The 15,335-nt window shown below is 39.3% G+C and overlaps 1 protein-coding gene across 1 annotated transcript in view; it reads left to right on the forward strand.

The window, feature by feature from the left end:
- The first annotated feature begins 880 nt into the window (after positions 1 to 880).
- LOC106586062 (collagen alpha-1(XVIII) chain) overlaps positions 881 to 15,335 on the forward strand; it is a 176,347-nt gene continuing 161,892 nt past the window's right edge. The window contains exons 1-2 of the mRNA XM_014172893.2: positions 881 to 1,060; positions 1,149 to 1,222. Coding sequence (XP_014028368.1) covers positions 1,056 to 1,060; positions 1,149 to 1,222 — 79 coding nt within the window. The 5' untranslated portion in view covers positions 881 to 1,055. The remainder of the gene's footprint in view (positions 1,061 to 1,148; positions 1,223 to 15,335) is intronic.

The raw sequence follows: 15,335 nt of genomic DNA on the forward strand, positions 1-15,335 counted from the left end.
TGCCGCTTGCTTAGTGGTGTTGCAGACTCTGGGGTCTTTCAAAACAGGTGAATATATACTGAGATCATGTGACAGATCATGTGACACTTAGATTGCACAGAGATGGACTTTATTTTATTAATTATGTGACTTCTGAAGGTAATTGGTTGCACCAGATCTTACTTAGGGGCTTCACAGCAAAGGGGGTGAATAGATATGCATGCACTATTTTTCCGTTTTATACTTTTTTACATTTTTTGAAACAAGTAATTTTTTTCACTTCACCAATTTGGACTATTTTGTGTATGTCCATTACATGAAATCCAAATAAAAATCTATTTCAATTGCAGGTTGTAATGCAACAAAATAGGAAAAATGCCAAAGGGGTGAATACTTTTGCAAGCACTGCAATTACATTTCTACAGAATAATGTTGCAGGAATGCTAATCTTATATTTTTCTAACAATATAAATCATTTTTCAACAATCCGAGATTGTGCGTGTCATGGCTTGCTGAAATGACATGGAACAACCCACATGCCAAAATTGGTATTTTCAGAGCAAACAACAAAGTTATTTGAATAAAAACATAACAATTTTAACATGGTTTGGTTTTGTTCGAGCGTAGATGTATGTGATTAAATTGTGTTTTATCAAAATGTACACACATAATGTAATAAGGCCTACCTTTTATGTCCCTATCATTGGAATGCGAACTACAATGCCCGTTTGACCACACATTTGGCTACTTCTTCTTTCACCTTGAAATTGACATTTACAGGCAAATCTAAGATTGGTGTAAACAATGCTGCGCTAAAAAATATAATTATATTCCAAACGCACCATAGAGTGAAAAACCGCGGAACTCTTTAGGACCCGGAAGGATTCTCCTTTGTCAGATTATGTGGGACACTGTTTTCTCCCACAATTTCTCTCTGTAACTAGTAGAGAGCCGCGCATCAGCTGTTCACAGCTTGGCAGTCGTGGTGGACCAGGGAAACTGGGCAAAGTTTTGAATTTATTTGGCCAGAAATCTTGTAGCCTTTCAACTTGGTCACTACCAAAACAAAGCTGAAAATGAGGTATTTTGCATTTATTTACGTTCTTGGGGGATGTATAGAAATCGAATAAAATCATTAATTTAATGCACAATGTGCTACCTCGTTGCAGGTGTTCCTCATGGTTGGAGACACTAGTTTGCTCTGTCCTGGTTCTTCTGACCCCCGCAGCATCGCAATGGCCAGGTAAGCGCAACATTTCGAAAAACATGGATACTTAACTATTTAACGTTACAACAAGTTGTAGATATCAACTCGAACCGTCATAATGTAAATAAACGTACGTACACCGTGGTAATGTAGAGGCACTACTTATAAAACGGTGAAATGTTGAAATACAATACACTTAGGCCTAAATTAAAGGTTTTACATTGTGAAGTTGTAACGTTGCTTACAATGATAACACTATTTGAAGGATGACACGGGCTAATGCAAAGTGGGAGATGTTTGTCATTACAGTATGTATGGTAAATTAATTACGTTTTGTACAGCTAATTGGGAAATGTTGTTTCCTAAAGAAACTGCTATAATATTACCAGTTTCAGCTTTTGGAAACATTGCCTGTGTCTGGGATGCTCATGTTTCTGAGTGTGGACTGTGGGTTACTTTCTTTGTGTCAAGATGCATTTATTGTATGCGCTATCTTACATCAGTGGAGAAAATAGTTGTAGGTGTAGGCCTACTTATTCATAAACAACCTTAGGGTTTATGTTTCATTCATTTGACCATCCCTGCACTTTTTTTCAGGAAAATGTGTTCTGTTTGTGTAAATTGAATTTCTATGTTTTATATATTTAATTTCATATGCTCTTAGGCAAACATATTGGTCAAAGTAATGATACAATTTGTTTCTATTGCTATTTTGTGAATTATGTTGAACCGTTGAACTTTTTAGAAGATTCTGTGTTAGTTGCTCAGTGAAAGTGTTTTCATAACGTTGTCTGAATAATCAGGCGGTAATATACAATTAATTGGTATATACATCCTGACACTTGAGTGCAAAATCATGTAAATGTTCCTTACAAGCCGGAATGTTGAATAAAATTACAATTTAACTTTACCGGTTTTATGTGCAGTTTGTCCTTTAACCGCTTGAAATTTGGACAAAATATCCACAGGAAAGTATTGTTTAGCTGACTTTATAGAGAGCCGGTAGGTTTACCACTGCCAGCTGAATGCATGCAACGTTCGGTTATGCTCGGCCATTGTTTACATATTGTGCTAGTGTTTACACAGTGTGTGTCAGTAAATTGAAAATACAAGCCGACAGAACCATATACCTACCGGCTCTCTAAAAAGTTGGGTAAACAATCTCCTGTGGATATTTTGTCTTAAAGTGGCAGAAGAACAAACTGCACACACAACTGGTAGAGTAAGTTTAAATGTAATGTATTTTTATTCAACATTCTGTCTTGTAAGGAACATTTACACAATTTGATTAATCACACAAAGAACCATGGATAGCATGGTAACACCAGCAAACACTGTGTTGGGTGATTGACATCACACACCCAATAAAAATGTAGTTGTCATTGAGACCTATTGAATGTCAATAATCAGGTCAGACTGCAAAGAAGCCAATACCATTAATCTGAACTTCCACTTTGATGTGCACAGAATGGCTTTGGTCTGTTGACAGCGGCTTTCTCAAGTCCAAAGTCTGCCCTCAGAACTCAAATTCCTTAGCTTTTTGTCCAGTGTTGCTTCTTATCTATCTGGAGTTTGGGATGGGGACTCTTGGGTGTGCTAAAGACCTGCAGGGCACACTAGTCTTGAAAGTAGAATTTCAGAATGGGACACACCTATTCTGATACTAAATTATTCATCTCTGAACCTCACAGCAGCCCTATATTTAATTTAGTCAAAGTTCTGTCCATTGGATTGTGCAGCTGTCATATGGAGAGCAGGGAGGAAATTGAGAAGTCTCCATGAATATTTGATTAATGGCCATCGCTGTGGTTGCCTTCACATTAACTTAACAGCACAGTCATGCCAAAGACTCTAAAAATGGACCTGATGCCTCTGCTTGGCAGCAAATACTTCAGAAACACTCACATTCCAGTTGAACATACAATGTTAGCGACAATGTCTTGGAGCTTACGGTGCTATCATGGAGGACAGTTTGATGAATCCTGTACGTCTTTGGCTCTGGTTGGAAATGAAAGCGTTAAATGGGCATGTCTCCTAGGTTGGGTCAGGAATGAGGAATCCCCTTTGTCATGTGACGCTTTCTCTGCTCCCAGTGCAGCTATACCTGCAGGCTGTGTTGAAGCAGAGGAGGACAACAGCTGTAAGGGGATACCCTGCCAGCCCATTTAATGGCTGAATTAGATGATGCATTAAAAAAATCACTGCAAATAGGACTTCCATCTGTCATATGCAGGGGTCAGAGCCATTGAGATAAACAAAATCCTCCTCACCAGTAGAAGTATCGGTAATAATTAAACCTTAAAAGCCACAGTCTGTAATTTGATAGCGTCAAGAAAGTATTATGACACTCCAAGAGTCAGTTAAAGCTCATCGTGAAATCATCTTCAAACATTTGACATGTTTTTGAAACAGTGAAACGCTCTGTGGACTTTCGAAGACATGTTGGGATGGTCAGTCTCAGGTTATCTGATAGCTGATTCCACCTTTTTTGAAGTTGCATAAGAATACAATAACTCAAGTCCGTTCCCCCAACTGCAGCTATACTGATATAAGTGTTGACTTGAGAGAAAGGGTGGTTCTGGAATTAGGCTCCTAACATCTGTTGACATGTCCAAGATCGTTGTGGCCTTTGTCACTTCAGCTGCCACAAAACATGTGCTCCACACCCCTGGGTTGTGTTCATTAGGCAAAATGTTCTTAAACAAAAGCTAGGGCTGGCAGGTAATGTTTTTGTCAACTTCATATTAATATCAACAAAGTAACCCTGGTTTACATCTAACAGCCGATTTTATAAAAGAGACGAGAGGAAGCAAAACTAGCCATTTTTTGAATTTTGTGTTGTGGCATGAACAGCTGACTGAAGACTGGATGGCCAGGCATTGAAAAAGATGGGTGCGGTTAAGTCTTTACGAAGTTGTTTCAGCAAGGTGTTGAAGCAAAAGTCTTCAGGCAAACAAGTCTTCGGTCTCAAAAACCCAACAGTAACAGACAGGATCTGGTTTCAATGACTGACTCTTTTGTCAACTCTGGTTACCAAGTCTCTTGGTATGTCTCTATAAGCTTGGCACATCTAGCCACTGGGATTTTTGCCCATTTTTCAAGGCAAAACTGCTCCAGCTCCTTCAAGTTGCATGGGTTCCGATGGTGTAGAGCAATATTTAAGTCATACCACAGATTCTCAATTGGATTGAGGTCTGGGCTTTGACTAGGCCATTCCAAGACATTTAAACTTAAACCACTCGTGTTGCTTTAGCAGTATGCTTAGGGTCATTGTCCTGCTGGAAGGTGAACCTCCATCCCAGTCTCAAATCTCTGGAAGACTGAAACAGGTTCCCTCAAGAATTTCTCTGTATTTTGTGCCATCCATCATTCATTCAATTCTGACCAGTTTCCCAGTCCCTGCCTATGAAAAACATCCCCACAGCATGATGCTACCACCACCATGCTGTTCTCGGGGTGATGAGAGGTGTTGGGTTTAAGCCAGACATAGCGTTTTCCTTGACGGCCAAAAAGCTCAGTTTGTCTCATCTATCGAGAGTACCTTCTTCCATATGTTTGGGGAGTCTCCCATTTGCCTTTTGGCGAACACCAAATGTGTTTGCTTATTTTTTTTCTTTAAGCATTGGCTTTTTTCTTGCCACTCTTCCGTAAAGCCCAGCTCTGTGGAGTGTATGGCTTAAAGTGGTCCTATGGACAGATACTCCAATCTCTGCTGTGGAGCTTTGCAGCTCCTTCAGGGTTATCATTGTTGCCTCTGATTAATGCCCTACTTGCCTGGTCTGTGAGTTTTGGTGGGTGGCCATCTCTTGGCAGGTTTGTTGTGGTGCCATATTCTTTACATTTTTTAAATAATGGATTTAATGGCGCTCCATAGGATGTTCGAAGTTTTGGATATTTTTTTTATAACCCAACCCTGATCTGAACTTCTCCACAACTTTGTCCCTGACCTGTTTGGAGAGCTCCTTGGTCTTCATGGTAATGCTTGCTTAGTGGTATTGCAGACTCTGGGGCCTTTCAGAACAGGTGTGTGTGTGTGTGTGTGTGTGTGTGTGTGTATATATACTGAGATCATGTGACACTTAGATTGCACACAGGTGGACTTTATTTAATTAATTATGTGACTTCTGAAGGTAATTGGTTGCACCAGATCTTATTTAGGGGCTTTATAGCAAAGGGGGCGAATACATATGCACTCACCACTTTTCGGTTTACTTTTTTATTTTTTTGTTTTCGGAAAAAAGAAATCCAAATAAAAATCCATTTAAATTACAGGTTGTAATGCAACCATATAGGAAAAACACCAAGGGGATCAATACTTTTGCAAGTCACTGTACATGACCAAAAGTATGTGGACACCTTTTCGTCAAACATCTCATACCAAAATCCTGGGCATTAATATGGAGTTGGTCCCCCCCTTTGTTGCTATAACAGCTTGCACTCATCTGAGAAGGCTTTCCTCTAGATGTTGGAACTAGGGTTGCACATTTTGGGGAATATTCAGAGGTGGAAACTTTCTGTAGCAATTAACATGAATATATAGGAATTAACATGAATATATGGGGATATTAACGGAAATATATGCAAATTAATATTAATACCATTTAAATTGAATGTTTTTTGCATTGGATATATTTACCATATCATATGGAGACAAACAAACATTTTACCTTATCATAAGTAGACAGACATAATTGCAAATTATGAAATCCTTCCAATAGAAATCAAAACAGCTATTACAATTTGAACTTTAATTGAGTTGACTCTTCACATGGAATGATTTCACTGATCAACAAAAGAAAGGGAATATTGAATCATCCCCAATGATCCATCTCATCTCCCAAAAACGTTTTAAACATAAAATAAAATATAATCTATAAAATGATAGTCTAGAAACTAAAGCTTTGGTTGTCTTCCTCTCAGGCTTCCATGTCTTCTCCCTGGACCTCCTCAATGTCCACCTCTCTTGAACATCAGACTCTGTGGCCTCATCTTCACTGTGACTTTCCAACCTTGTTGAGGATGGCTCGTTGTCAGGCTCAAAAAGCCTCAAATTTGCCTGGTTGGCCACCAATTTTGGGTGGTTGCTTGGTTGGCCACCTGTTGCGTGCTTTGGTGTGTGTCTTCCCAAACAAGGACCAGTTGCGCTCTGAGGCAGCTGATGTTGGTGGGATTTGGAGGATGATGGAGGCAACAGGGGAAAGAGCCTCAGATCCACAAATTTCCTTCCACCAGGTGGCTGATGAGATATGTTGGCACGACTGCCATATTGCATCTCCATCCCAAAGCCCTTGCTTGGAAGTGTACTTCGCCAGACTGCCAAGAACCTTGCCCTCATCCAGGCCAAGGTGGCGAGACACGGTGGCGAGACACGGTAGTGATGACACCATAGGCCTTGTTGATCTCTGCACCAAACAGGGTGCTCTTGCCAGCATACTTGGGGTCCAACATGTACGCTGCAGTGTGTATGGGCTTCAGGCAGAAGTCTTCACGCTTTTTGATGTATTTCAGAACTGCAGTTTCCTCTGCTTGGAGCAACATTGAAGTGGACAGGGCAGTATGGATTTCTTCACTTACATCTGCAAGCAGAGTCTGAACATTAGACAGGATGACATTGTCCCCCTCAATCAGTGCAATGGCTACTTCAGGAGTTTAAGACTGCTTACCACTCTCTCCCAAAATACATCATCCAGGAGGATCCTCTTGATGGGACTGTCCATATCGGCAGGCTGTGATATGGCCATTTCTTGGAGAGACTCCTTCCCCTCCAGGAGACTTTGAAATATGATGACAATTCCACTCCAACGGGTGTTGCTGGACAGCTTCAATGTGGTGCTCTTATTCTTCTCACTTTGCTTGGTGCGGTAGGTTGCTGCTATAACTTGATGACCCTTCACATATCTAACCATTTCCTTGGCTGTCTTGTAGTATGTCCATTGTTTTCAGTGCCATGATGTCCTTGAGGAGTATAGTCAATGCATGAGCAGCACAGCAAATGGGTGTGATGTGAGGGTAGGACTGCTCCACTTTAGACCAAGCAGCCTTCATGTTCGCAACATTGTCTGTCACCAGTGCAAATACCTTTGGTGATCCAAGGTCATTGATGATTTCCTTCAGCTCATCTGCAATGTAGAGACCGGTGTGTCTGTTGTCCCTTGGGTCTGTGCTATTGTAGAATACTGGTTGAGAGGTGGAGATGTAGTTAATTATTCCTTGCCCACGAACATTTGACCACCCATCAGAGATGATTGCAATACAGCCTGCTTTCTCTGATTTGCTTGACCTTCACTTGAACTCTGTTGAACGCTGCATCCAGCAAATGAGTAGATAAAACATGTCTGGTTGGAGGGGTGTATGCTGGGCGAAGAACATTCAGAAATCTCTTCCAATACACATTGCCTGTGAGCATCAGAGGTGAACCAGTTGCATACACAGCTCGAGCAAGACATTCATCAGCATTTCTCTGACTACGTTCCTCCATGAGTCAAAAAAACTTCTGATTCCAGGAGGACCATCACCTGTTGCTATCGATCAGGTGTCTAATTTCATCAATTTCACCTCGAATAGAGAGACTTTTGTCAGAGGTTGTGAGCGCTGAGGCAACTTTATGCACTTGGCCAGATGATTCAGAGTCTTTGTTGCATTCTTCATATATGATTTGGCAGAGTATTTGCAAATGTACACAGCTTTTCCTTCTACATTAGCTGCAGTGAAATGTCTCCACACAACAGTGGCATTTTCCTGTAAAGATTAGAAGAAACATTTTTCGTAAAAAAACCCAAATACAATTCCATGTACAGATAAATGGTTAAGCAGTTAGATTAAACAACTCATTTTGTAAGATGCATGTTTTAAAATGAAGTTTACATACACCTTAGCCAAATACATTTAAACTCAGTTTTTCACAATTACTGACATTTAATCCTAGTAAATATGCCCTGTCTTAGGTCAGTTAGGATCACCACTTTATTTTAAGAATGTGAAATGTCAGAATAATAGTAGAGAGAATTATTTATTACAGCTTTTATTTCTTTCATCACATTCCCAGTGGGTCAAAAGTTTACATTCACTCAATTAGTATTTGGTAGCATTGCCTTTTAAATTGTTTAAGTTGGGTAAAACGTTTCGGGTAGCCTTCCACAAGCTTCCCAAAATAAGTGCGAAGAGCTGCTGGCAAACGCAGTAAAGTGCCATTTGAATGAATGCTTACGAGCCTGCTGCCGCCTACCGCCACTCAGTCAGACCGCTCTATCAAATCATACTTAATTAAAATATAATAACACACAGAAATACGAGCCTTAGGTCATTAATATGGTCAAATCCGGAAACTATAATTTCGAAAACAAAATGTTTATTCTTTCAGTGAAATACGGAACCGTTCCGTATTTTATCTAACGGGTGGCATCCATAAGTGTAAATATTGCTATTACATTGCACAACCTTCAGTGTTATGTCATAATTACATAAAATTCTGGCAAATTAGTTTGCAACGAGCCAGGCAGCCCAAACTGTTGCATATACCCGGACTCTGCGTGCAATTAACGCACGAGAAGTGACACAATTTCCCTAGTTTAATATTGCCTGCTAACCTGAATTTCTTTTAACTAAATATGCAGGTTTAAAAAAATGTACTTCTGTGTATTGATTTTAAGAAAGGCATTAATGTTTATGATTAGGTACATTCGTGCAACGATTGTGCTTTTTTCGCAAATGTGCTTTTGTTGGCTGTCTTTGTTAGGAAGAAATAGTCTTCACACAGTTCGCAACGAGCCAGGCAGCCCAAACTGTTGCATATACCCGGACTCTGCGTGCAATTAACGCACGAGAAGTGACACAATTTCCCTAGTTAAAAGAAATTCATGTTAGCTGGCAATATTAACTAAATATGCAGGTTTAAAAATATATATTTGTATATTAATTTTAAGAAAGGCGTTGATGTTTCGGTACACATTGGTGCAACGACAGTGCTTTTTTCGCGAATGCGCTTGTTAACCTCTATACGTAACAGCCAGTGGAATCCTGTGGCGCGTTATTCAAATACCTTAGAAATGCTATTACTTCAATTTCTCAAACATGACTATTTTACACCATTTTAAAGACAAGACTCTCGTTAATCTAACCACACTGTCCGATTTCAAAAAGGCTTTACAACGAAAGCAAAACATTAGATTATTTCAGCAGAGTACCCAGCCAGAAATAATCAGACTACCCATTTTTCAAGCTAGCATATAATGTCACATAAACCCAAACCACAGCTAAATGCAGCACTAACCTTTTGATGATTTTCATCAGATGACAATCCTAGGACATTATGTTATACAATACATGCATGTTTTGTTCAATGAAGTTCATATTTATATCAAAAACCAGCTTTTTACATTAGCATGTGACGTTCAGAACTAATTGAATTTACGAAATTACTCACGATAAACGTTCACAAAAAACATTTAAAATAATTGTTAGAATTATAGATACAGAACTCCTCTATGCACTCGATATGTCCGATTTTAAAATAGCTTTTCGGTGAAAGCACATTTTGCAATATTCTAAGTAGATAGCCCGGCATCACAGGGCTAGCTATTTAGACACCCACCAAGTTTAGCCCTCACCAAAGTCAGATTTACTATAAGAAAAATGTTATTACCTTTGCTGTTCTTCGTCAGAATGCACTCCCAGGACTTCTACTTCAATAACAAATGTTGGTTTGGTTCAAAATAATCCATAGTTATGTTCAAATATCCTCTGTTTTGTTCGTGCGTTCAAGACACTATCCGAAGTGTAAAGAAGGGTGACGCGCCCGACGCGTTTCGTGACCAAAAAATTCTAAATATTCCATTACCGTACTTCGAAGCATGTCAACCGCTGTTTAAAATCAATTTTTATGCAATTTCTCGTAAAAAAGCGATAATATTCCGACCGGGAATCTGTGTTTCAGTACAAAGAGAGAGAGAAAATAAAAACATGGGGTCGCCTCGTGCACACTCCTCAGTCTCATTGTCATCTGATAGACCACTTACCAAAGGCGCTAATGTTTTTCAGCCAGGGGCTGCCTCGACATCATTCAGCTTTTTCCCGGGTTCTGAGAGCCTATGGGAGCCGTAGGAGGTGTCACGTTACAGCAAAGATCCTAAGTTTTCAATAAAAAGAGTCAAGAAGCCCAAGGAATGGTCAGAGAGGGCACTTCCTGTACAGAATCTTCTCAGGTTTTTGCCTGCCAAATGAGTTCTGTTATACTCACAGACACCATTAAACAGTTTTAGAAACTTTAGGGTGTTTTCTATCCAAAGCCAATAATTATATGCATATTCTAGTTTCTGGGCAGTAGTAATAACCAGATTGCGTCCCACCCTAATCAACAGCCAGTGGAATCGCGTCGCGCCAAATGCAAAACCTCATAAATGCTATAACTTCAATTTCTCAAACATATGACTATTTTACACCGTTTTATAGATACACCTCTCCTGAATCGAACCACGTTGTCCGATTTTCAAAAGGGCTTTACAGCAAAAGCAAAACATTAGATTATGTCAGCAGAGTACCCAGCCAGAAATAATCACAGCCATTTTCAAAGCAACTAGCATGCATCACAAATACCCAAAACACAGCTAAATGCAGCACTAACCTTTGACAACCTTCATCAGATGACACTCCTAGGACATCATGTTACACAACACATGCATTTTTTGTTCGATAAAGTTCATATTTATATATAAAAACAGCATTTTACATCGGCGCATGACGTTCAGAAAATCTTTTCCCTCAAATGCTTCCGGTGATCAGCGCTACAATTTAGAAAATTACTATTCGAAAACATTGTTAAAATGTAATATTGTCATTCAAAGACTTATAGATTAACATGTCTTGAATGCCATGTCTTTTCAAGATTTAAAAATAACTTTACTGGGAAATCACACTTTGCAATAAACGACGTGGTATGCCCAGAAAAAAAGTGTAGGCTATAAATGTTGGAGCCATCTTGGAACGATCAACCATCAAAAATACTATTGTAAATAATCCCTTACCTTTGATTATCTTTATCAGAAGGCACTTCTAGGAATCCCAGGTCCATAACAAATGTAGTTTTGTTCAAAAAGTTAATAATTTATGTCCCAATAGTGTTAGCGCGCTCCGAAGGCTAGTGAAAATGTACCGTGTGCGTCTGACTTGTCGTCAGGAATGAGCAAAAAATATATATTTAAGTTCGTTCAAACATGTCAAACGTTGTATAACATAAATCTTTAGGGGCTTTTTCAACCAGGGCTTCAATAATATTCCATTGGGACGGTTGCATTGTCTTTCAAAACGTTTCGAAAAGGGAGAGTACCCATGGGCGCCGACGTCACAATGGTAATGGCCCATCCCCTGTGACCAAGATAAACAGGCTCTCTTTCAGTCAATTTTGATAGTAGGAGACTCAAACCACTTTGTAAAGACTGGAGACATCTAGTGGAAGCCATAGGAAGTGCTAAATGATTCACAAGCCCCTGTGTGTTTCAATGGCAAATGTTTGAAGTGATATCCACACATCAGATTTCAGTTTCCTGTCAGGATTAGTCTCAGGGTTTTGACTGCTATATGAGTTCTGTTATACTCAGACACCATTCAAACAGTTTTAGAAACTTTAGGGTATTTTCTATCCAAATCAAACAATTATATGCATATTCTAGTTACTGGGCAGGAGTAGTAACCAGATTAAATCGGGTACGTTTTTTTATCCGGCCGTGCAAATACTGCCCCCTATCCCCAACAGGTTAATCGGTTCGACCTCTAGATGTGTCATTACTGGTGTAGTCTTGATTTTATACCTTTTCAGTATCCCTTCCTGGTTTCTGTCCCACAATCTTGTTGTGCTCCATAACTGCAAGGTGTGTCCGTCATGAGTGTGTACCCAAAGTTCCCCGATTTGGGGTCTCTTTCAGCAGGGCACTATAGAATTACTCCAGATAACTTGAGTTTTACAAAGAAATACACAATTTAACCACCAACTGTATTGATCTCTATTAGACTGGTTAGCTAAGCATACCTAACATGGACATTTCAATATTGTCAGCTTGCTGTTAGCTAATTAGCATCACTAAATTGGCAGCAAGATTGTTCTCAGCCGGCCAGCAATCTAACCATCCATAGACTATGTATACACATTCATCATTGCTACCAACACACAAACGGAGAGCAAGTTAACTAATTTTAGTAACAGTTTTTCCAGACGGGTGGAATAGATGGCTACCAAATTGAGATGCTCTTATTTGCTAACATCAGCTCGCTTACGTTAGCTAACGTCAGTCAAAGATCGAAAGAACAAACAAACATGTTTACTCTGCTGAAGGTAGTTACCAGTCTAGCAGTGACTACCATGGCATAGACTACATTGATTTACAGTGTGTATACCAAAAGATAGCTACATGATTTAGCTGATGGCTTTCAGAGTTCAATACAGTACCGTAACGTTAGCTAGCTAACTAGCTTACCCAGCTAGTCCAGCTAGGCTAGCAAACTAGCTAACATTAGGTTACCTTGTTTGTAATTAGCACTGCCAGGCACAGAACACCACACAGGCATGATGACAAACATTGGTGAAAAACAAATGTAAAATGTGTTTTATAAAATAATCTTGCTTAGAGAAATTCTGAGATTACTGTGTGTTGGTCGTTTGAAGTAAACAACGCCATTATTCATGTTTGTGGGCACGCCCCCTCTACCTAGTGGGCGGTATCAGCATTGGATATGAATGCCAGACTTTTTGGTTCCCTATGAGCAGACGAATACACAGGGAGTCGAAACTATACAATTCTACCTGTGAAATGAAAATGTTCTAGCTTGTGGTTTGGATAATTGTGATGTTTTATGATAAAAATGTAATGTTAATATAGTAATGACTATATGCCGTGCCAGAGTCAGGGTAAAATTGTCCTTTAAAACGTTTTAGTCGTAATTCTGGTCAGTAGTTATGTGGTTGTGGTCAGTAGTTTGCTGGAAATGTTCATGACAAAAATCACTAAACTATTTTGTCTGGCTCAAGTGATGGTGCAGGGACACAGAAGATTATGTGGATTGTAGACCTGTTTAGGAAAGAAAAGCCCAAACTTTAGTCAAACAATGGCAATATTCAACATTAAGAAATGTAAACACTCAAATTCATAGGCGGGTGGGGGGGGGCTTTATTTCATATCCATGAGATAAACATGATAGGTTTTTGCATGTTTTTAAGCTATACATTGTTTGAAAAGAATGGAGTAAAACAAACTTCTATACAAATTAACTAAGCTGGTATATTCTTCTAGAATCAATGGGTATAAATACTTACTGTATATTTTTGGGGATTTTTACATTATGTGGCCATCGCAGATTGAACAAAACTAATATTTCAACGGCAGCACGGCTGAGCTGTATTTGCCCACTCTGTATACCGCTTGGCCATGGACAAGCACTCTGTCAAGAATGTAATCTTCTACTGCCGCCACTGTGAGAGGAAGAAATACAGAACAACTAGTTCAAACAACAACATGGTGTCAGAAAAAAGTCTGGAACAAGAAGCAGTGCACCACAATTACTACTATGGTAAACTATAGGATTAAGTGTGACATTTTAGCAGATTTTTATTTATTTTTTTATGTGAGAGGGAAGGGACACTGAATTGTGAAAGCCACCGGAAGATGTTCAGATTTATGGGTTGTGTGTGTGTGTGTGTGGGCTGTGTTGTTATTAGGGAGGTTATGTGTTGCTTGATGGGGTAAATTACTGTTCATTACTAACTCAGAAATATATCTCAAATGTCCTTATTTTTAGCATATCAACTAGCATATCCAGATATGGACCTCGGCCAAGAGAAGCTTCTCTGCAATCAATATAGCTTAATATGTTGAATGTGCTGAGAAAACACATATGCGATGTTTTTTATTTATTTATTTATTTATTTATTTCACCTTTATTTAACCAGGTAGGCAAGTTGAGAACAAGTTCTCATTTACAATTGCGACCTGGCCAAGATAAAGCAAAGCAGTTCGACAACATACAACAACACAGAGTTACACATGGAGTAAAACAAACATACAGTCAATAATACAGTAGAAAAATAAGTCTATATACAATGTGAGCAAATGATGTGAGATAAGGGAGGTAAAGGCAAAAAAGGCCATGGTGGCAAAGTATAGCAAGATGTATACAGTTAGTGTTAGTCAATATCTCAGGATATTGAATGAGGCCATAGGAAATGTCCATGTGTCATATTCAGAGTAATCCCAATATCATATACTATGTCTAAAAGACATCTGGATTCAGAATTTGTCAGGATATGGTGCATATCCACAAAACTCAAAATGGTCTGTATTCTCTAGAATATCAAAAACATGTAAAGTACAGTTATCCCCTGATATGAACCCTTTTCGCCCAGTGTTTGATTCCGTAAAAGAACCCTCGATCTCACCCCTATTTTCTACTTCATCCACAAATGTTGTTTTGGTTCAAAATAATCCATAGTTATGTTCAAATATCCTTTGTTTTGTTCTTGCGTTCAAGACACTATCCGAACGGTGACGCGCGGACGCGTATCGTGACACAAAATTTCTAAATATTCCATTACCGTACTTCGAAGCATGTCAAACGCTGTTTAAAATCTATTTTTATGCGATTTTTCTCGTAAAAAAGCGATAATATTCCCACTGGGAAACCCTGTTTTCGTTCAAAGACTCAAAGTTGAAAATGGACTCTTCACTTGCACGCGCGCACCCGTCTCATTGTTCTCAGATCGACCACTTACCAAATGCGCTACTGTTTTTCAGCCAGAGACTGCAAAGTCATCATTCAACGTTCTGGCGCCTTCTGAGAGCCTATGGGAGCCTTAGGAAGTGTCACGTTACAGCAGAGATCCTTTGTTTTCAACAAAGAGTGTAGAAGGCCAAGAAATGGTCAGAGAGGGCACTTCCTGTACAGAATCTTCTCAGGTTTTTGCCTGCCATATGAGTTCTGTTATACTCACAGACACCATTCAAACAGTTTTAGAAACTTTAGGGTGTTTTCTATCCAAATCAAACAATTATATGCATATTCTAGTTTCTGGGCAGTAGTAATAACCAGATTAAATCGGGTACGTTTTTTTATCCCGATGTGAAAATACTGCCCCCTACCCTAGAGGTTAAACACTGTTTCCCATGCT

The sequence above is a fragment of the Salmo salar genome, chromosome ssa25 (assembly GCF_905237065.1).
Source record: "Salmo salar chromosome ssa25, Ssal_v3.1, whole genome shotgun sequence".
Lineage (NCBI taxonomy): Eukaryota > Metazoa > Chordata > Actinopteri > Salmoniformes > Salmonidae > Salmo > Salmo salar.